Here is a 23,452-nt window from a genome sequence, read left to right as displayed (position 1 = left end):
GGCATGTGTACCTTGGTTGTGGGCAAGTCCCCAGTAGGGTGTGTGCAGGAGGCAGCTGGTAGAGAAATATGCCAATGAAACAATTTATGTAAAATGGTCGGAAATAAACCATATGTCCAACATGGTGCTACACAAGCCAAAGCCAGGTATCTCCCCCCACAAACACATGCGCTCGCAGACAGCGGGGACTGGTTCTCTCTTTCCGTTTCATAAAGGCTCTCCACAGATTTCTATTTTTTCTCTTTAGAAGTTTGTTCTCCGAGCTTTCATTTTTTGGCTTAGCTGCTATTCCTGGGAGATCCCTGCTGAATCATCTTCTTCTCCAAGAACAACTGACCCAGAGGCGAGGTCTGGAGTGAAGAGCTACTCATTCCCTCAATAATCTGGCCAGAGGGATCAGGAAGAGATGAAGTTTGAAAACTTGGAAGCAGCAATAACTCAAATTCCATGAACAGGAGACTAGTTAGATAATGCAGAACTTCATATAACGGAATATGATGTGGCTCTAAAATAGAAGCAAGTTCTCCATGTATTAATATGGAAGGACTTTGAAGGTCTAGTCAACGGTACAGAACCATGTAGAGCGTATTACCTTTTATACAAAAAAAAAAAAAAAAAAAAAAAAGGAAAAAGAAAATTAAGAATCTATATTTGTATTTGCTTATGTATGGAAGGAACTAGAACAAACAAGAATAGTGGTTACTGAGGTGTGAGATTGAGGCAGATGGAGGATAAGTTGAGGCAACATTTAACACTGAATGTGTTTATTCTTTCTAGCTTTTAAACCACAAAAACCACCCACTTGAAAATTAAATTTAAAAATCTGGGGAAGCAAATAAACACCATGAGCTGTTGCACAGGGAAGACTTTCTGCAGAACTAAAAGAGCAGCGGTTGAAGATTCCTCTCCTTCAATGGCACAGGTTACTGTCCTGGAAGTTCTAAGGACAATATGAAAATTCAGGCATTATGCATTGAAGTCATGGTATTAATTTTTCCTCTTTAAATGGAAAAGAATGTGGGTGGAGAGCAGTCAGTCAAAATTTCAGCAGCCACACCCTGCTGCTTTCACAACGTTCTATATGGAGATGGTTCTGTCATCATGGGGAGTGTCAGAGGCTCAGTGCTTCACTTCCCACCCCCATCTCCACATAATTAGGGACAGCTGCAAGCAAAGAAGATCTTTGTTTCTTCTAACTTCATCTGTTCCCCCTGCCGAGATCATAATTCTTCATTTGTGACATCACCATGAGCTACAGTGGCGGGGGGCTGGGATGTCACAAACAGAGGATTCTGTCACAAAATGGGGGTTCTGGTTCCAGAGCGGGCAAGGGAGAAATGAAACCCAAAGGCCGCCTTTTGAGACAAAGTTTTTGCCTGTGTAAACCTCAGAAAACATGACAAGATGCAGAACTGCTTTCCACACACACACACACACACACACACACACACACACACACACTAATTTTAAAAAATGCACTTATAAATCACACTACAAAAGACACCGTGGTTATTAAAACCAACGGATAGAAGAGGGATGCTAAATAAATTAATGCTAGGACTCTCCATAAGCTAATTATATATATGTGTTACCAAATAAAAGACCTTCACAGTGTGTGACTTAGGAATAATTATTCAACTGAAACTTGTATGTTCATGCTGAACAATGTCACCCCAATAAATTTAATTAAATAAAAAAAAACAAAACACCAAAAGAATAATTCTTAACTGTACAATTTTGTCAAACATTTATTGAGTACCTACTGCAGAAAGCACCAAGCAAATTCCGACACATAAAGCGACATCTCCGTTCTTTGGATGGTACTCATAAACATCATTTAAGTGATCCTGAAAATCAAACCTGATCAGTGTTTTTTAACCTTTTGAAGTTCTTTATCTCCTCTTTTGAAACTCTAGTGAAAGCTACTTCTGAGTACCATCTAAAGAAGGGAGTTAGGAGTTATTATACAGAGGAGGCGTAACTACTATAACATCTAGAAAGATACCTACAGCTTTTATACTTTTCCCTTATTTCAGATTTGCCAACTCCTTTGGATTTAAATTTCCATGAACTATCACACAGCTCCATAAAGGGCAGTAGTCTGCTTTTGTGGAAAGGCCTAATATCAAAAAGGCAGTGATGTCAGGTTACATATACTATTCAAAATGTAATAGGGGCCTCTCCTAGTTTTGATTTCTAGCTCCATCAAGCTCCCATAAAGCAGGAGTTAAAAATAGCGCTCATTATTCAAATAAAAACAGACGCCGGCTGGCATGGCTCAGTGACTAAGCATCAATTCATGAACCTGGAGGTCATAGTTTGATTCCCAGTCATGGCCCAGGCCCAGGTTGTGGGCTCGATCCCCAGTGTGGGATGTGCAGGAGGTGGCCGATCAATTAAATGATTCTCTCTCATCATGATGTTTCTCTCTCTCCGTCCCTGTCCCTTTCTCTCTGAAATCAATAAAAATGCTTTTAAAAATAGATTATCCAAACCCAGTATTTAATTCCAACTGGCTTTTCCTCATTTTTTCCTAAAAGCACATTTTTAGACCACTATCTTATATGAAAAACAGGAACTCGGGTAACAAATTCATTTTGCTTTTTATCATCATAAAGCCAAGTATAATTAACAAAAAAGAACCTTATTAAAATGTAATTTTAAAAGCTAGTGATGATGTGGAACAATAGAAACTCTCATTCATTCCTGGTGGAAATGCAAAATGGTATAGCCACTTTGGAAGACATTTTGGCAGTCTCTTGTAAAATTAAACATATTTTTATATAATCCAGCAATTACACTTAACATCTACCCAAAGGAGTTAAAAAATGTCCATACAAAAATCTGCACATGGATGTTTATAGCAGCTTTATTCATAATTGCCAAAAACCTGGTTGTACCGAATGTACCTCCAGGGAGGGATGCTGACAGAGGGGAGGCTATGCTGTGTACGGGCAGGGAGCATATGAGAAATCTCTGTACCTACCTTCTTCCTGATTATTCGTGAACCTACAGCTGTTCTAAAAGAAATAATGTCTTAAAAAAAGAAAGAAAAGGTCAAATTAAATGTATTATTCTAGATCTTCTGTACTATGCTTCTCTCTCCCTCCTCTCTCTCTCTCTCTCTCTCTCTCTCTCTCTCTCTCTCTCTCTCTCTCTCTCGTTACTTACACACACACACTTTGTGAGACAGAATAGATAAGATTTCCTCAGTTGCACTTTACCTTCCGAAAATCCCGCTTCTCAAAATCCGTTTCTGCTATTTTCTCATATTCTATGACTGCATTAGCATTCTTGAACTACACAAGAAAATCAGATAAAGGAAAGTTTTAGTAAAGATGTAGATTCAACCACCACAAAAATCAATAAGGCTGATGAATGTGTTATTTCAAGAAAATCAGAACCACAGACTTTTCACAAATCAAGTTGGTAAAGATACAGCCAAACACCTTAATAGAAAGCCAAAGCCCAAATCTTACCCTCAATTTGAACTTAGAAACTCAGGAATACAAGAATCATGCCTTGATGTATACAAAATAAAGGCAAGGCATTGTCAGGGACTGAGCAAAAAACTTGCAGACACTCACTAAAATACACCCATGGGTAAACTGAGCATATATGGAGATGGAAATAAAACATGTTTCAGCTGCTACAAATTTAACCAGGATTTAAATGTACTAATTTTTTTAAAAAAATACGTTTTCTTAATTAATTTGAGAGAGGGAGGAAGGGAGTGAAAAACAGATTGGCTGCTTCCTGCATGCCCTCTACTGTGGATTAAGCCTGAAACCTAGGTCTGTGCCCTGACCAGGAATTGAACCAGTGACCTCTTGGTTTATGGGTTGGCTCTCAACCACCAAGCCACACTGTCTGGGCTAAGTTTACTTAATTCTTTAGCTTTGCTCAAATCAGTTGCTTTGTGCATCTGTCTATTCCCTTAGCAATCTCAGAAACCCTCCAATTTGCACAGATTTCTAAAGCTGTAAAATCATATTCAATACGCCTTTGAGCCAGGCCTGTATGGCTCAAGAAGTCCCTGGTTCGATTCCCAGGTTCAATCCCAGTAGAGGGCATGCAGGAGGCAGTCGATCGATGATTCTCTCTCATCACCGATGTTTTTCTCTCTCCCTCTCTCTTCCTCTCTAAATTCAGTAAAATTAAAAAACAAACACTCCTTTGACAGAGAAAGCCGAGGCTCAGAGAGACTATGAAACCTGCAGTCACCCAGGTGTGGCTGATGGCAGAAGTGAGACTGGATGTCAGTTCTGACTCTCAGTTCCTATTCCTGGCCTCTTTAACACAGACAGGACCAGACCCATACCTCCTGTTGTGCCTGAGCATTTTTGTGATCCAATTCTAGGGCTCTCTGGAAACTGCGACAGGCTGCCATGGCATTCCCTAAAGATAGGTGGCATTTGCCTTCTCGTAGATGTCCCTAGAAGAAACACAAAGAAGGAAAAAAGGAGTATGAGTGGCCAAGCAGACAGAAATCACCAGCAGCAACACTCACTCACACAAAACCAACATGGCCCTAACCGATTTGGCTCAGTGGATAGAGCACTGGCTTGTGGACTGAAGGGTCCTAGGTTCAATGCTGGTCAAGGGCATGTACCTCAGTTTCAGGCACATCCCCAGTAGGGGGTGTACAGGAGGCAGCTGATCGATGTTTCTCTCTCATTGATATTTCTAACTCTCTATCCCTCTCCCTTCCTCTCTGTAAATAAAATCAATAAAATGTATTTTTAGAAAAAACACAAATAAAAAACCAACATGGGATGAAAATGGCTGGAGAAGTGGTTCTCAGCCAGGGCTGATTCTGCATTCCATGGACATTCAGCAATGTCAGAGACATGTCTGATTGTTACAACAGGGCAGGGAAGAGGTGCTGCTGATACCTTAAAGGCCAGGTATGCTGCTAAACATCCTACAATGCACAGGACAGAACCCCACAACAAAGAATGATCCTGCCCAAAATATCAATGGTGTTAACACTGAAAACCCCTGGGCTAGAAGTCAACTGCAGCAACTCGGTCCTCCCCAGAGCCCATTACATACCCGGACGAAACTGTCATCCAACCGCACCGACTGCTGCGCATCTCCGAGAGCTTCCCGGAACCTTCCGAGCATCATCAGGGTGGCTGCTCGATTCCCGTAATAGCTAGCATTTTTAGGGCACATGTCTGCAGGAAAAGAAAGAAGTAAAACAAGGTTTAGAGTGGGTCACTGCCCAAAAACTCAAGGGCCAACTCCTACAGAACGGTATCAAACTATAGTAGGAATGATGACACTCTTTAAACAGCCACCTTCAGATTTTGACTACCCGTGCAAATGGATAGCAGCAGTGGTGCAATTGAAAAATAAAACACGGCATTAAACTTAGCTTTAAAGTGCATTAATGACCATTTGGAATAGGGGTCAGTATATTTATTTTCTTACTGAACTGTGTTTTATATAATTAGATATGAAAATGAATTTGCATTTGTTTAGCTGGGGGTAAGAAAAATGCTAGCATGGGATTAAAATATGTTGACAAATTGTTCAAAAGGCAATGACTGAAATGCATTTAGGTGGCCATCTTTTTGCTGTAAAATTTAGAATTTCTGGAGTTGCTTTTAATTTTCTAGAAGAACTACCATCCACTTAAGTTAGAAAAAGCAATTTCTGCCTGGCCAGTGTGGGTCAGTGGTTGAGCATCAACCCAAGAACCAAGAGGTCCCCAGTTCAATTCCTGGTTAGGGCACAAGCCCAGGTTGCGGGCTTGATCCCCAGTAGAGGGAGTGCAGGAGACAGCCAATTGATGTTTCTCTCTCTCCCTTCCCCTCTAAAAACCAATAGAAACATATTATTTTTTAAAAGTAATTCCCTGTGTGGCCATTAACCTTGAAGATATGCTACTTCTTAGAGAGGAACTATTTATAACAGTATTTAGCAAATTATTTCCAGCATAAGCACTAGGTCCATCTCACCTATGGCTTTTGTATAATAGTTATAAGCTTCATTGTAATCTTTCTTGGCATAGTATGCATTTCCTTGTTCCTTGAAAGACTCGGCTTCCCTGAAAAGGAGAGAGACAGAGAATCATGTTACTCTCTATACCTAGGCAATCACCTCTTTAATCTCATGGAGCAATCTTTGGTCTAAAGCCCGCCTGGCACATTGAGCTGGAAGTTAGTGTGACACTGGAAGGAATTTACAGATTTGTTCGATTGGCTGATGGATCAAAAAGAGGTGCTAATGAAGGAATCCATGGTCTTCAGATGTTATTTTTTGTCACTTAGATATATTTAAACTAAGAAAAACTCTCTCATGTCACCTGCCTTGCCTCACTACTCCCACCCGAAGTCACTGTCCTCATGACGGGCAAATTTAGACACAGAAACTGAATCTTTATGTATTTACTTCCTTTCCACTGTGTCACAACTGCTGCCACTTTAGCGAACTTACAAAAAATGAGCTACAGATAATTTCATTCAGGGCAACTCATTTCTCAATGTAAAGTGGGTCATATCCTTTGAGTTTTCACGATTTACTTGTCACTGGAAGGACAAGCAGAGCAAAAACAGAAGGCAAAGGGGTTAAAAGCACAGCATATTGGTGTTTAAGACAGATAACAGAGTGACAGCAAAGACCTGGATGACAGGGACATATGAGATATAGGCTGTAATGCTATGCTCTAAAAACCCACCCACCAGAGTTCCCTCTGCCCATCACACATATGTGGGTGCTTTCTGCCCCCCTCTACTATCCCTGTAGTACCCTGTATAACCACCAATTGGGTAATATCAGAATTTCTGCCTTAACCCCAACATACATTTTTTTTTTGAAGTTGTGCCATTAGACAAACTTTATAACTTCATTCTCGGGCCATACAAACGTTATCAATTTAAAAATTAGCCTGCCCGCAGGTGGCCCAGTGGTTGAGCATCGGACCTATGAACCAGGAGGTCATGGTTTGATTCCCGGTCAGGGTAGATGCTCAACTTGTGGGCTCGATCCCTAGAAGGTGTGCAGAAGGCAGCCGGTCAATGATTCTCACTCATCATTGATGTTTTCTCTCTCTTTCCCTTCCTCTCTGAAATAAAAAAAGATGTATTTTTTAAAAATTAGCCTGCTATAGCCCTAGCCGGTTTTGCTCAGTGGTTAGAGAACTGGCCTGTGGACTGGCCTCCGGTCAAGGGTACATGTCTGGGTTGCAGGCTCAATCCTCCCACTGGGGGTGTGCAGGAAGCAACCAATCAATGATTCTCTCTCATCACTGATGTTTTTCTCTCTCTCTCTCTCTTTCCCTTCCTCTCGGAAGTCAATAAAAACATATTAAAAGTCTGAAAAAAAATTAGCCTGCTATATTTGGTCAAACATTTAATCAACTCACCCCTAACACCATGTGCTGTTCAAAGTCCTCAACAAGGATCCCCTAACTACAAGACTGTGGGACCAATGGCAATCTTTCTACGTGGTGTGCACCATCCTGTAACTCTAAGTGAACCAAGCACTACATAAAAACCATGAGCAGCCTATCCTGTCAGAGCAGACATGCCAAGAGAGTTGAAGAAAGGGCTTCCCCAACACTGGATTTCAGAAGTCGAGTCAAATTTCTGTGAAGAAATGGAGTAGTAAATTCAAAGGAAATATCAGGTCCAAAATCGTGCCCAAAAAGATCTAGCCATTTCTTCAGCTGGCTAGTGGCTAAGAATACACAAATTCTTGAGGAAAACCAAAGGCATCTAAGCACTTGGATAGACGTGAGAGCAGAATGAAGCTTGCCAGTCAAAGGTGAAACACTCTGTAGAGCTACTGCAAGGTGGCCTTGCACGAAACACTAATCCCACAGAGGCTAGTGAGTTCAGCGAGGGCTTCTGGTAAAAATGCAAAGGGTGATTTCGGTGGAAGGTTAGTAATAATCACTGAGGCCAGGTACTTTCCATACATTATTTCCACTTTTCAAAGTAGGAAATAAGGCTTGGGGGGGCGGGGGGGGGAGAATTGGCCCAAGGTCAGGCTGTCAACTCACACCTGTCAGATTCCACTCTGTACCATGCTATGCTTTCTCTTAATGTTCACCACCTCTACCTATTGCCTAAGATTAAAAGTTAATCTGTACTTCCAGGAACAAGACATAGGCAATGAACATGAATTTCTTTAAACTAAGACAAAAAAACAGCCCAACATATAAAACCCAACTCCAGAACTGCAACCTGCATTTAAATAAGCAAAATGACATTCTAACAATCAGTCAGAGAGAGAGCAGGGCTCCTTTAAGATGCGAGACCTAGTGAACTGGACTTTGCCTCCCCCAAGAAATGCATTTCATTTTAGTAAATGGTGAGTAGATGCCATTCTAGAGCAAACAAAGCGAGTAATGTAGAGTCAGCCCACAGCAGAAAGAACAAGAAGAATTGTGTTGTGACAAGTTACCATGTTTTTAACCTCACACAGCACAGATCAGGCCAGAATTAGCTATTCCCACACAATTGCCTCATGAAAAGGACTTATTTTCATAGAAACATGGTTGATTAACAGCTGCCTAAACAATGGGCACTTGGTGCTGCTTTTAGACTGAACGCTTATTTTCTGCCTCCAGGTCTAATGCCCAAAGTGGAGTACCTCTCCGTTCTGATCCTCCCCACAAAATACAAGACAAGCTTTACCCAATGGGCCTGACCCTGCGAGGCCAGACAAGGAAAGAGTGATCTTTGGAACCCAGCATGGCAGCAGCAGGACCGAACAAGGCTGCACCAGGAACAATTCCAGGGTCAAATCCATTCACATCCTGCCCTGGGGTCTGAGAAGGGGTTGAACTTATTCAAGGTGCCCTTACAGCTAAGGGACTGAAGGATGAGATGTCAAAGGCATAGGACTGGAAAAGAAGGAGAAGAGCTGGTTATCACTGGAATTGAGGGCAATCTGGAGGTGGCATCTGTCATTCCACTCACTGCCAAGGTCAATTCGTTTGATAAGCAAGTGAGACACAACACATACCTACTAAAACACATCTGTACTGAGAAAGGAAGAATTAGGATTAGCTGCATTCACCAGGACAATCTAAAAAAAGGAAAGGACTCCAAAAGGAACTACATTAAATTACAGATTATATTTTTTAAAATATATATTTTATTGATTTTTTTACAGAGATGAAGGGAGGATAGAGAGCTAGAAACATCAATGAGAGAGAAACATTGATCAGCCGCCTCCTACCTCCCACAACCAAGGTACATGCCCTTGACCTGAATTGAACCTGGAATACACACCCCCCTCCCCCCCAGTCCTCAAGCTGAAGCTCCATCCACTGAGCCAAACCAGTTTCGGTCAGATTATCTTTTATGTCGACAAAATAAAAGTCAGACTAAACCATGAAATATAATACCCCAGAAAAATATAGAATTGGCCATAACAGCTGTGCTCTATCTCTAGTACTTTTTCAGATTTTCAAAGGAGTTCTAATGAAGATCTTTGAAATGGCCTTCTGAAGTGGTTATGATAAAATCATGTGTCTCTCAACATTAGGTGACTGCACAGGTTTCCTAACTCCTACAGTCCTATGTATTTTTCCTCCAGATCTTGCTGGTTTCGAGATTTTTGAATTAAAACAAATTTCTCCTACCCAATCCTTGGGTCAGCTCTAAGCAGAATAAGCTTCATCTCTCTGATTTTCCAAGAGATGCTTGAAATGACTTCACCTCCCCTCCACTAAATTAATTCTTTCACTTTAATAGCTGGCAACAAATTCTTATGAAAACAGCTACTGAAAAAAAGGTTTTCAAAAACTGTCCTCTTTGGACATATGATGGGATGGTCTCCCATAACAGGTTCATTGCTGAAGGGCTGGGGTCAGCCTTCTCTCAGATGGATATAGATAAGGAGAATACATTCCATTCTCAGTTTGCTTTGCTACTCTAAAATGTGTCTCTTTTCACAAATAACCTTGTCAACTGGAAAAGCGCAGCCCTGAAAGTCTGTGCTTCTTTCTACACCACATGTGCATTAAAAATCTGTATGTCCTCTGGTCATGCAGGTACATTCTCTCTCTCCCAAATGAGCACTCATTCATCACAGATGCTAACCAATCCAACAAACACTGCCAAGGGAATCATTTCACACAGGTCTTAGCGGGGCTCAGCATCATATGATCAAAGCAGACAATTTGGGCTTATGATTACCAGCCAACTGCCCATTTGCAGCTCAGTTAAATTAAAAACACATTTAAAGCACCATAGTTGACATTGCATTGTGCCCCAAATTAGATGCCCTTAACGAATTTCCATTTCTCTCTAAATACTTCCAAGTTGTGCACTTAGGTAAGATCTTTTAGCAATTAAAGGGGCATTTAGAAAATGTAATCAGCTTTCACTAATGCAGGATTCATTGGGTGGTAGTTTTTAAAACATGGCTAGGTTCACTCTGGAATTGCTTCATATACATTTGTAGATTAAAATAGGGATGAAATGCTTCACCCACAGTAACATTTTAAGATGTATTTATTTTACCTCAGTGCACAAAAAATAAAGACCAGCATAGTTTCATGATTCTGCAACATTCTTAACTTGGGAAATGCTGAATAGATTTTTCTATGACAAAAACACACCACACTGCTTTTATTTATTTAAAGTATTTGGCTAGAATTATGTCTTTTTAATAAAGTTCAGCTCTTTCAATGATGGCATTAATAATTAATTCAAAACAGATACAACAGCTAAAATAATATATATTATAAATATATATTACATATTATTAATAAAATTTATATATTATATAAAAATGATATATTATAAATTACATAATATATATTTTATAAAAATATATAATATATATTTTCCTTTTCATTTTCTTAGAAAAAAAAATCTAGCTTTGCTAAACTCACGACAAAATGATTTATTTTGTTAGCACAGAGGAGTGTTTAGGGACTATTTTATTGGCAGGAAGAATCTTAGAAAAAGATATCTTCCCTTTTCTTCCCTCAGGCTATTAAGAATAATACTTTATACTGCCAGTGAGACAATATTCTTGCATTCCTACCGTATTTACTACTTCCAAAATGTCACCCTTATTCTATTATTGTGCATTCCTACTATGTTTACTACTTCCAAAATGCCATCCTTATTCTATTATTGTTGCACCCATTTATTTTATTGTCAGATTTACAAGTTGCCTGCTGATCTAGAAATGTCCTCCACCCTTCAGAATTCATGGGATCGTGGCCAGTGTCAGAGTAGAAATTCCTTCCTCCTTCCCACAGATTGAAACCTCTTGTCCCCAAAGGCTGGTCACAGGGCCTGTTAAATGTTGTAATCTCTCTGACCTTCATGAGAGAGTAAAAGAGCCCAGGAACCTAACTTTGATTTTGTCTTTTTTTTTTTTTTTTAAATATATTTTTACTAGAGGCTCAGTGCACGAACTTTGTGCACTGGTGTGGGGGTAGGGGTGCGGATGTGTGTCCCTCAGCCTGATCTGTGCCCTCTCACAGTCTGGGAGCCCTCGGGGGATGTCCAACTGACGGCTTAGGCCCGCTTCCGGGCTCAGGGCTTTGGCTGAGTGGCACTCCCCCATGGGAGCACACTGACTACCAGGGGGTAGCTTCTTGTGTTCAATGTCTGCCCCCTGGTCATCAGTGTGTGTCAGAGTGACCGGTCATTCCGCCATTTGGTCAATTTGCGTATCAGCCTTTTATTATATAGGAGGATTGATTTTAGAGAGGAAGGCAGAGGGAGAGATAGAAATATCAATGATGAGAGAGAATCATCGATTGGCTTGGCTGCCTCCTGCATGTCCCCACTGGGGATAGGCCCCACAACTCTGGCATTTGCCCTTGACTGGAATTGAACCTGGGACCTTTCAGTCCGCAGGCCAACACTCTAGCCACTGAGCCAAACCGGCTAGGGTTGATTTTGTCTTATCAAATACATATTATTCTCTTTCTTATCTAATCTAGGGCTGATTTGACAATCTGAGTTTCACACTGATAGGTGGGAGCCATACATGACTTAATGCAAGGTACTGCACACTGAGTGCAAGTAAAGGCTTCATTACAGGTCAGAGAAAACAGCTACCAACTAGTAAAGGTGGGTTACCCAGCTTCCTTTACTCAATTCCTATAAAAAACAGATGTTTTTACTTTAAAACACCTGCCCTACCCCCCAAGCAAAAGAGGGAAGAAGATGATGATGAACAAAATTTATAATCATACCAGTTCAAAATGTTCTGTCTAGATATCAGGGGGAAGCTTCAAGAGAGGCAGAGAGACCAAAGTCACAAATACAGTCTAACAAGGCAGTAGCACTCTCTACTGTTCAAGTAGGGAAAGACACCAGGCAACATGCTGGATGGAGTTGGCTCTGCCTCTTTCAATGGGGGGAAAATGGAGCAACCAATCAGTCTGGACAAAAATCCCATCAGTGTAGGCTGAAGGACAGTCTCATAGGAAACAGCTGAACTGTGAATTATGCTAGTTCCTTAAGAGGGAGGAATCACGACCTGTGGAACCTACTTAACCTTCAGTTCCCACTGGGGAAAGGACTCGGAACCATAAAGCTGCTTCTGAGGAACAAGCTTCCTCGAAACCATTCTCAGGACACAAGTCACTGGCTTTAAGAATTAGCCAGAGGCTTGTTTTCATAACATACCCCAAACCCACCATTTTCTATTTCTCGGTTCCCAATTATGTGACATTTCCCAACTCACGAGGACAGCAAAAATCTAGAACTGCCTGGCCAGCTTGGCTCAGAGGCTGAACTCTGACCTATGAACCAGGAGGTCAGGGCACATGCTAAGGTTGTGGGCTTGATCACCAGAAGGGGATGGTTGCAGGAAGCAAACAATTAGTGATTCTCTCTCATCACTGATGTTTCTATCTCTCCCCATTCTCTCTGAAATCAATAAAAATACATTTAAAAAATCTAGAACTGAGGTACCAAGGAAAGGCTGCTTTCTGAAGGTTGTTGTTTTGTTTTGTTTTTTGGGGGGATGGTATGGGAACCAATGTGGGGAATTGTTTCCAAAGTTCTTTAGGTTCCTTAGTTCAACAGGTGGCTGACTAAGAGCAAGCTGTCTTAAGACAGATGTTCCTCAAAGAAGAAAGGGTCCTGTTTGCCTTACTCTCTCAACCCCCAACCCCCGCGAAGTGTAATATCAGAATCAAAAGAGTTACCACTTTGCTAATCAGACAGTCTGGACTCCCCACATAAACGTGAAGTTATATGCCAAAAAAATATTAGGTTTCAGAATCAGACTTTAAAAGTCAAATATTCCTCTTCATATTACCATTTTCAAATCACTCATACCCCGACCAATGGTGGAATAAAACTCAGGAACTGCCATTTTGATCTGGTGGAGGGGAGAGAAAAAACTGTTAAGCCAATAAAATGAATAGACTACTGGGATAACACACACTCCGATTCCTGCCCTTACTGCTGAAATTCAGTTTAAAAGAATACCTGTAACGACCTCTAAGTAACTTCCACATCACTCAGCACGGAGAAAGGGGACCAAACACTAGTGGAGTAAGGGAGAAATGGGCTCTCAGAGGGACTCTGCATCAGACCACAAGGCACCTAGGCAGCCGCTAGCCACTGTTCTCCAATCTTCTACACTCCTAGAAAAAGAGAGCAAAGGCAAGTGCCCAGTACTCAGGCAGCTTTTTAAAACTTAGAATACTAGCTTCAATGGCTCACCTAATTCCTGATTGGCTGGAATGTACAGACGGCTGGGCTTTAAGCCAATCAGAGTCCTGGTCGTTGGGAATGGAGTAGACACAAGAGCAACTGTCACTTACTGGCCCAACATTTTATTAAAATCTCAGTTCTCAGCCGAGACCGGTTTGGCTCAGTGGATAGAGCGTTGGCCTGTGGACTGAAAGGTCCCGGGTTCGATTCCGGTCAAGGGCATGTACTTGGGTTGCGGGCACATCCCCAGTAGGGGGTATGCAAGAGGCAGCTGATTGATGATCCTCTCTCATCGATGTTTCTAACTCTCTATCCCTCTCTCTTCCTCTCTGTACAAAATCAATAAAATATATTTAAAAAAAAAAAAAAATCTCAGTTCTCAAACTTAATTTGTTCCAGAAAGCTATTTGAGAAGCAATTTGTTAAAAAACTGAATCATTTTTCCCATTAAAAATAATGTAAATTGAATTAATTCGTTCCAGACCCCCAAATGATTGTTTAGCCTTTCTTACATACACTACTGCCTAGTGTACTGTTTAATCTGTAAACAAACAATTATTTTATTAAATTTAACCAACCAGCCCCTTAAATCACAGGCGTGCAGCATCTTCCCTTTTTCACATATCACTACCTCCAGAATGTGGTCACTGGCTGATGCCTTTTCTTTATCCAAATCCACAACAGTTTTTCTGCCTCTTCCATTGCCTGTGATCATTGTTGCTTTCACACTCTTAGCAACACTAGCACTCTTGATGGCTTCTTTATGTTTTAAAATTGTGCTAATCATCCATTTCTCCAGCAACAAAAGCAAAAACACACATTATATTCACAGCAATTTCCTGAGACTTTAACAATGCCAGATTTAGAGGTAAACTGACTACATTCTCTCCTTTGTTTGTGGCCTGAGAGCAGATTTTCACCAAACTGGTGTATCAGCAGGAAAGGGCTGTCAGGTCCAGAACTGAAATTTTATGCAAAGGTTTTTGGAAAAATTTTAAGTGAACAACTTGGTCAAGAACAGAATTAATTGTTCGAGATGGGAGACATTTGAAGAGTTTGTAGCTCAATGTACCCGGCTCTGGTTAATATGTGGTTCCGAATTAGAGCAGCAAGAATAGAGAGATCTTTCTTTCCTCTGTACTCGACCTTTGTTCCAGTTATGATTAACAATTTTGCTACTTGTTAAATATTAGGGTTCAATTAATTTATTGGTATTCAGGATTCTGTATTCTTAGGTTTAACCCTTCTTTAACCATGGCTCATTTTGAGAGGGGCAGAAAAAAAATATTGGGGACCAAATATAATTGTAAGAAATATTAATCATGCTCTGTCAACCTTGATTGCTTCATTCCGGGAAGCTCACCGGAAATGTAGCCCTTCCTCCCCATCAGGGAGCTGCCCATTATCATGGAAATATTAACAACCTTTTGGCAGAAACCAGAGTGCCAGCCCTTTGAAGACTCCACTCTTTGCATACCCGCAGGCCTTTGCAAATCTCCAGCCTGCATTACTTGTTAAAACTGCCCGTTTGGCATACCCTTTTGCCTACTTCCCTATGTAATCTTTGTCCTACTCAATAGAAGCTGCTGGCTTATGGGGAGAGGCAGAGAACACATTTTTCTGGATGACCTGCTGCTCTCCCAAACCGCCAGCAGTATTGGAATAAATGCTCATATAATTCAACCCTGTTTCTGCTTAATTGGTTCAAGTAGTGACAGGCAGCACGGACCTATGGATTGTCTGGTTACAATTTGTCCCATCTCCCAAAACAAAAATGAAAGCCGAGAGCAATGTTTCTTACTGATTTGGGTTCAAGGTCAAAGAATAAATTCCCATTTAACTTGCAAGCTTACTGAAATGTCTAGCTGTCTACCCTAGAACTTCAAGAGAAAGTTTAGGGGGACAATTGACTAAGAATTGAAAGCAGGGTGAGGAACAAGGGGGAAAACTTCAGTGAAGGCTACAAATTCCAAAATGTCCCAAGGAGCCACAGTAAACAGCAACAGCAGCAAATCCTGGGATATGGACTCAGGGTTTAGTGCTTCCCACAACAATCCAATCCAATCCTATCCTATCCTATCCCATCCTATATAGTAAACCCTAATATACAAATCGACCAAATGGCAGAGTGTCCGGCAATACAACAGTCGCTATGATGTGCACTGACCACCAGGGGGCAGATGCTCAATGCAGGAGCTGCCCCCTGGAGGTCAGTGCGCTCCCACAGGGAGAGTGACTCGGCCAGGAGCCGGGCTCACAGCGCAGTGGTGGTGGTGGGCGCCTCTCCTGCCTCTGCTGCAGCCGGGCGGTAAGGAGCCAGGGTCCCGGACTGCCAGAGGGTGCAGGCTGGGCTGAGGAAACCCTCCCACCCCCAGTGCATAGATTTCATGCACAGGGCCTCTAGCATAGACAGACGAAAAAATAAAAAGCAAAATCCACAGAGGTACTAAGAAAGGGCCTAAAAATAACTGTTCTTATTTGTATCCATGAGGAAAATAGATACAGAAGAGTTAAGACCATCAGCTCCAAGGAATCAGGTAATGTCACTGCTCCATTGGTTATTTTAAATCTCACTGTCTCTCCTATTAATGAACAATGTGAACTCCCTTGATTTTACCATAATAAAGATTTTTGGAGCCCAAGCTGCTCCCCAGCCCAGGAAATGTGACCAGAGCCTTCCTTCTAATTCATGAATACTTATCTTCAATCAAGATAAGTATTCAAAAAAAAAAAAAAAAAGATAAGTATTCATAAATTAGATAAAGCCACCAGCAACTTCCCAGGACAGCTGTAATGTAAAACCTATGATATTTAGCCCTTTGTCTTCCAAGTTGCTTTATCTGTTCTGGTAGGCAAAGAAAAGTAAGCAATCTTCATGTACTGAAGCTGATCTATTTTGGAGTGCCAACTAATGCATCTTTTATTTTAGCCTCTCAGCTGCTATGGGCTCAAAGAACTTCCTTAGAGTGACAGGCAAAAAAATAAGGTCCATTTCTCTTCTCTGATACACTAAAGCTGAGGAAATAAAACACTCAGCCATTTAAAATGCCGTTACCATGAAGCCCAGTGTCGTGAAAGCTCTGCTCATTTTGCCTCCTGTGGGACTGTAACAATTTACCAGCAGCAGCAGCAGGATGCCCCTAAGCAAGATAAGATGCAAGGACTCCTTGCTGGACTTCACAAAAACAGCCAAGAGACCCATCCACTCACGTGTCCCCAAGTGAACCGGTAGTAAGACCGTAACCAGAGACGTGAACTTGGCCTAATGACAAACCAAGCCGGAGAGTAAAGGACACTTTAAGGGATGTTCCTATCCGTGCTCTCTGCCATGACCTCATGGGAGGATTCCAAGATATAGGAAAAATGTAAATAACCTTTCTCCAAAACTCCTAAATTCCCACTCCATTTTCAGCATACATAACCAAGTATTGGAAAACCATACATAAACAAGTTGTTTTCTTATCAACAGATCCCACTGTTTACATAAACCTCTAAGGCAGGCAGAAAACCTGTGATATTTTTATTTCACTATATTTTCTCTTGATTTGTTCACCTTGGTGGTACATAATAAACATCTAAGCTTTATTATATTTAAAATAAACCATTATAAATATGTCTAGCATATAAGTCTATTTGGTAAGAATTCAGCTTTTATAGTTAAATTTAGTGGATTGTTTTTTTGTGTGTTAGATGAAATAATTGTGCATTTTACAACCAATGGCATCTTTTAAAAACATTTATTTTAATTTGTATTGAACTTAATGGGGTAACATTGGTTAATAAAATTATATAGGTTTCAGGCATACAATTCTGTAATACATCATCTGTATATTGTTTTGTGTATTTATAACCAATGACATCTTAAATTTAATGAAATAAGGCACTTAACATTAAGTCAACACCCTTCCTTATTTTGTTATGCTGCTACCAAATACCATATTTTGGGGTAATGTAGTCACATTACAGCATCACCAGTTTTTTTTTTTTTTTTTTTTTTTAAATATATCTTTTTTATTGATTTTGTACAGAGAGGAAGGGAGAGAGATAGCAAGTTAGAAACATCGATGAGAGAGAGTCATCGATCAGCTGCCTCCTGCACACCCCCTACTGGGGATGTGCCCGCAACCAAGGTACATGCCCTTGACCGGAATCGAACCCAGGACCCTTCAGTCCCCAAGCCGACGCTCTATCCATTGAGCCAAACCGGTCCCGGCAGCATCACCAGTTTTATGTTTCTTAATGTATCTTCTTAAATATCTTCAGTTTATTATAATTTTATAATAGAACATCCTCTAAGGCTGTAATTTTTTTTTTAAGGAAATGAATTTAATTTAGATAGGGGAGCACTGAAAAGGAACCCAAATTAGGGATAGTCCCTACATCAGATATTTACACAGAACAGAATGAATTTAAATTACATACAGCCCAAGACCCTATTTATAGTGCAAAGAACTCTTTTCACATCAAGTTAATCCTTACAATTAATTTAAGCTTGGGGTAGTTGTATTTCTCATTTTGCAATCCCTTAATGATGCAAATGATGTTTAATAATAATTATCTGCAAAAAACTAGGACCGATGTGAAGATTCTTAAGTGTAATAGGCGGTTAGACAGGAGCAGCACAGTGATGATGGGCCACTAGGGTGGAAAGCCCCAGCAATGGGCAAACCTGGGAAAACAAGGACCTTGACCCCAGGGTAACCTCTCACCTAGCTAGCGTTTCTCAGGTCAGGTGGTTCAGACGCCCGTGACCTTTCCTCCCCTAGCATGTGGCTAGTCTGTGGGTTAGGCCCCCTTAGAGGGGGAATGCGGAAGAGGGCCGGGGGATAGCCCTTACACGTTAAACCTCCAGGACTTGAGGTTCTGATCCACGTCAAATACATACAGGCCTCACCTGTGTTCCAGCTCCAGGCCCAGGATAGCAGCAAAACCAGACAAGCCAAGCCATGTAACTAGAGACTCAATAACCAGGTCCAATCGCCAATAACATTGTTACTGCGCTGACTAATGGCTCCTGGTGCCAACCAATCAGTGAAGTCTACAGCCCTGGACAGACACACCTGGAAAGCTGATGAGTATTCCATTGGGATCCTCCAAAGACCTCCAACTAAACAGCCTCCCTGGGAGGACCCAGAGCAGCAGTCTATGGAGAGGCTTCCCCTTTACCTACCTCCTTCCCCAGCTGCGTTTGCCTTCCTTCTCTCCTTTCTCAGCTCCAAGGGCCCTTCCTTAGCCTCTGTGATGTGTTCCCTGAGCCCATGCAGCTCAGCTGGCTCACTGGTTCTACCTCTCCGACTTTCTAAAATAAACTTCTGCTTGTATCTGAGTCTTGGCTCTGAATTCTTTCTTGGCCAGAACTCAAGTACCAAGGGTGCTGAGCCAAGGTCCGATCGCCAGTAACATTCTGGGTGCCATCTTGCTGCCAACCTGAGGCCACCAGACGCTGGTATCCCGAGTTCTCTGACAGCCCAGGGACCTACTACACTTGGTCAAGCCTCAGCTCCCAGCAGGCCAGGCACGTGGAACACTGGCTGCAGTAACTCACCTTATTTTTTGATATCTACTCATTCCGCCTCACTCAATCGCTCCATGTTCCTAACTTAAACAGTAAAAATATCTCAGAATCCTGACTTCAGATCTCATGCACAAATCCTACCGCATCACCTCAAATCACCCAGACTGAAGACATGAACAGGCTTGGTATGAAGGTATGAAATATGTGGGAAGCAGACTGAGAGGATTGTAATCAATTAATCTGCAGGGCAGCTGGCTAAGAAAAGGGGCTCCAGCCCCAGCTGATTTGCCTCAATGGATAGAGCATTGGGGTCCCAGGTTCGATTCCAGCCAAGGGCACATGCCTGGGTTGCCGGCTGATCCCCAAAAAGGGGCGTGCAGGAGGCAGCCAATCAATGATTCTCTCTTATCAATGACGTTTCTCTCTCTCTTTCCCTTCCTCTCTAAAATCAATACAATGTATTTTTTTTAAAGCGGGGGGGGGGGGGGGGGCGGGGAGCCCTCTCCGGAACCTTTTCGTTATTTTTGTTTCAGGATTGGGAGCGTGAGCACCCACAACTGTGTTCCAACCCCACTTCCAACCACCTGCCCCCGCGGTAGCCAGAATCCAGAGTGTTCTCGAAAAACACTCACTCAGCAGCTCCCTTGGCCGGTCCGGCCTGGCCATCTCGAGCCACTGCAGCTGCCCAGCAGCGTCAACAGCGCCCAAGCAGCTGCCCTCTCCCTTGCTGCTGCTTAATTTAAGGAGAATAATAGTCCCCAGAAGAATGAGGGTATTCCTCGGGAGGGGGGGCGGAAGGATGGAGGAAGGGACGTCTGACGTGCAGAGCATGAAACAAGCCCCTCACTCTTCCTCTCTAGCATTTTCCGGGGTAACTGCGGGGAGGGGGCGCTGGCCAGGCCAATGGTGAAGACACACAATCACCTCGGACCCGGACCAGTACTCGCTGGGCTGTAATTAAGGAAGAAGAGGAGGAGGAGGAGGAAAGCAGGGCTTTGGAGATGCCAAGAGCTGATTGACGACAATGCACACAAGTTAAGGCGGGGGTCACGGTCGCCGCGCCGCCTCCCCCACCACCCCGAAACAGACCTCGGATTCCCCCAGAGACCAAGTCTCCTCCGCAGGGGCGACCTTCCCTCCCCTCCGCTGGGAAACGACCGGCGCCTCAACTCCCCAGCCAGGCGGAGGCCGGAGGGGAGGCCCGACCTCCGAGGGCGCCCCTTCAGGGGGTCCATCCGCACTGGGTCGCGAGCCTAGCGGGAGGGGGGTCCGCGGAGGGCGGGGCATCGCCCCAACAGCCAGGAGCTGCATCCTGGCGCGGGCGGGCTCCCCACGGCCACAGAGCTGGAAAACTCGCCCCTTCCACGCCACCGTCCGCCGGTTTACCTCTTCGCTCCTTCCTCGTCGGGCAGCTCTGGCTCGGTCGCCGCCATTACCACATCGCACTCCGCGGTAGCCGCCATCTTACCGCCTAGACCAGAGAGCCGGGTGGGAGGCCGGCGGTGAAGAAGAGCACTTCCGGCCGGGGCATCGAGTCGCGCCGCGGCGCTGTGCCCAGAGAGGCTCCCCCGGGCCCGTCTACCAGCGAGAGGCTCCGCTTGGGGCCAGAGCGGCCGCCCGCCCCCGGAGGTCCACGGAGGTCTCCGCGCGGGGGCGGGGCCCCAGGGACGGTGCCTGTGCGTGGGGGGCGCCACTTTGGCCGTGGATCGAAACGGGGTACAGGAGGGTGTCGCCTCCGTAGACCTTGGCTGTCCTCAGTCTTCCCGGAGCCCCGTTGCCATAGCAACCCTTGAGCGTCTTCTGTAAGGTTGAAGGGGAGGTCTGAGTTGGGTGGGGACCCGGTCACCCAGGACTCTGGAGGGAAAGAGCCCCCCGCCGCTGCCTTCCCGGCCTCGGAGCGTGTCCCCAGCTTCCTCCCGGGAAAGGCAAGAAGAGCCCGGTTCCTCCAGCTTTCATCGGCCCCTTGGAAGCCCTGCCCAGTCAAGCCTGGGGTACGCGGGGCGTCTTCACCCCGCGCCTTTCATCCCCCCGGCTCTCCACGCACCAGCTGGTTCATCACCCCAATGACGCTGACCCTTTTATGATGCTGCTTTCATGTCAGCTGCCTGGGAGTGCCATCTCAGCATCAGGCCCAGGAAGAGTGTCACAGCGCCCCAGACCGTGCCCTGGAGTTTATAAGGCAGCTCGCAGGGTGAGGTCCCTGCCCTGGTGTCCCCAGCATTCCCACCCCTTGTAAACACTCTGCTCAGCACGTTTGGCTTGCTGAATGCAGTCTGGACTGGGGACTCTTCGAGGGCAGGGACACAGCCTAGCCATCTTTGTGGTACTTAGCCTCACCCAAACCAATAATATTTGTGGACTTGAATTAAATTGGGGTTTTCTGAGGTTAAATTGGGGGAGTTTGAGGTTAAAAATTTGAGACATAGCCCTACCTGATCTGGCTCTGTGGACAGAGCATCAGCCTGCGGACTGGAGGGTCCCAGGTTCGATTCCGGTCAAGGGCACATGCCTGGGTTGCAGGCTTGATCCCTAATAGGGAACGTGCAGGAGGCAGCCGATGAATGATTCTCTCTCATCGTTGATGTTTCTATCTCTCTTTTCCTCTCCCTTCCTCTCTGAAATCAATAAAGATATATTAAAAACAATTTTTGAGATATATGGGGAATTAATAAAGGGGCAAGGGAACTCAAAAAGGATCTTATCCTCTTCCTCCAGTAAAACTATGCCATTGTCCGTAGGCTGCTTGCATGATCCCTGCCTATCAGAGTGCCAAGGAAGCTGACACCAAACTCACGGTTAGATAGGGGAGAATGGGAAGGCTCAGTGGGTTGGAAGAGAGAGGTCATTTATCCTGCCCTCTCCCAAGACCCTATTCTAGCTTGGGAGGACACAGACTCACCACGTGCCCTGCCTGCCAGTGGCTCACAGTCTACAATCTAATACAGGAGATAGTCCTTCACCATCTTCCCACTTTGTGTTCTCTGTTGATATCTCCAACCTACATCTCTCTTCTGAGTTCAGATCTGTATGTCCAACTATCTACTGGTGGTATCTTTTGGATGTTTCACAAATCCCTAAGCTTAACATATTTAAATGGAACTGTCATTCTCTCCCCAGCCCTCCACAACAGAAAAAACAACAAATGCTGCACTTGATTCTCTTCTGCTAAGCTCCTTATCTTGTTGAATGGATTCATCCTTCACCTGCTCATCAAACGAGACAGATGGAAAACATCATGAATTCCTCTCTCGTTCTCACTCCTGACTCCCAACTTAGCATCAAATCTTGATTCTCTTACCAAAAGTCTCCCAAATCTATCATCTTTCCATCCCAGTTCTGGCTCTTGATATCTTTTTTTAACTTGGAATGGTATCCAAGTTTCCCCACTGGCACCCCTCGGTCTCATCTCTGCAATCTTCAGTCCTCTGCCAGACTGGACCTTAAAAGCAAAAATGGACCATGTCACTGCACGAAAACCTACCAATGGCTTTCCCTGGCTGTTAGGATATAGTTTGAAGCCTTTGATCTACTACACTCGGCCTTTGATTATTTGGTTCCGTTCTACCATCAATATTGAACCCATGTACTTGTAGTTCCAGAAAAAAAATGCCATGATTCTCTGCTATGTTTTCTTTTTTTAAATATATATATATATATATATTTTTTTTTTACAGAGAGGAAGGGAGAGGGATAGAGAGCTAGAAACATCAATCAGCTGCCTCTTGCACATTCCCGCAACCAAGGTACATGCCCTTGATGGGAATCAAACCTGGGACCCTTGACTCCGCAGGCCGACGCTCTATCCACTGAGCCAAACCGGTTAGGACTTTGCTATGCTTTCTTCATCCTTTTCTCCCAAGTCCTTCCAACCTCAACACAGACATAACGGACTCCACTGCCCACTGCCCCCGCGTTAAATGCCCCCACGTCTGCAGTGTCCCCGTGGCCCCTCTGTAGCAGCCCTCACCGCGCCGTCATGTTTGGGTTAGACGTCTGCTCCTCCAGGCAGTGACCTTCCAGCGGGCAGCGAGGGTGAATAACTCGTCTCCTTTTCCAGGTATGCGGTCCTGTAGCTGCACAGAATCGGTGCTCACGATTCACTGGATGAATAGTCGATTGCATCAATGAAGCATCACTGCACTCCGGCAGCCTTAGGAGAAAGAACACCTGGGCATCCGACCAAGAGAACGGCGCCCCGCGTCCAGGGAGCCCAGAGCCCCGCGCGCCCCGCCGCGCCCCGCCCGTCCGGGCCCCGGGCGTCAGGTCCCCCGCCGGCCTCTGG

The 23,452-nt window shown here is 43.9% G+C and overlaps 1 protein-coding gene across 2 annotated transcripts in view; it reads right to left on the bottom strand.

Moving 5' to 3' along the window:
• Positions 1-23,418, bottom strand: part of DNAJC7 (DnaJ heat shock protein family (Hsp40) member C7) — a 34,015-nt gene extending 10,597 nt beyond the window's left edge. Inside the window, exons 1-6 of one of the 2 annotated variants that reach the window (XM_084862513.1) lie at positions 23,138-23,403; positions 20,557-20,970; positions 5,967-6,055; positions 5,056-5,180; positions 4,322-4,435; positions 3,225-3,299 (exon numbers count right to left, since the gene is read on the bottom strand). In XM_084862513.1, the coding sequence (XP_084718639.1) occupies positions 3,225-3,299; positions 4,322-4,435; positions 5,056-5,180; positions 5,967-6,055; positions 20,557-20,633 (480 nt within the window). In that variant the 5' untranslated portion in view covers positions 20,634-20,970; positions 23,138-23,403. Of the gene's footprint in view, positions 1-3,224; positions 3,300-4,321; positions 4,436-5,055; positions 5,181-5,966; positions 6,056-20,556; positions 20,971-23,137 lie in introns of both variants that reach the window. The other variant, XM_084862512.1, reaches the window with a different exon arrangement.
• Positions 23,419-23,452: the final 34 nt, after the last annotated feature.

The sequence above is a fragment of the Pipistrellus hanaki genome (genome assembly GCF_964339955.1).
Source record: "Pipistrellus hanaki genome assembly, chromosome: 16".
NCBI lineage: Eukaryota > Metazoa > Chordata > Mammalia > Chiroptera > Vespertilionidae > Pipistrellus > Pipistrellus hanaki.
This window is presented reverse-complemented; position numbering and strand designations above follow the sequence as displayed.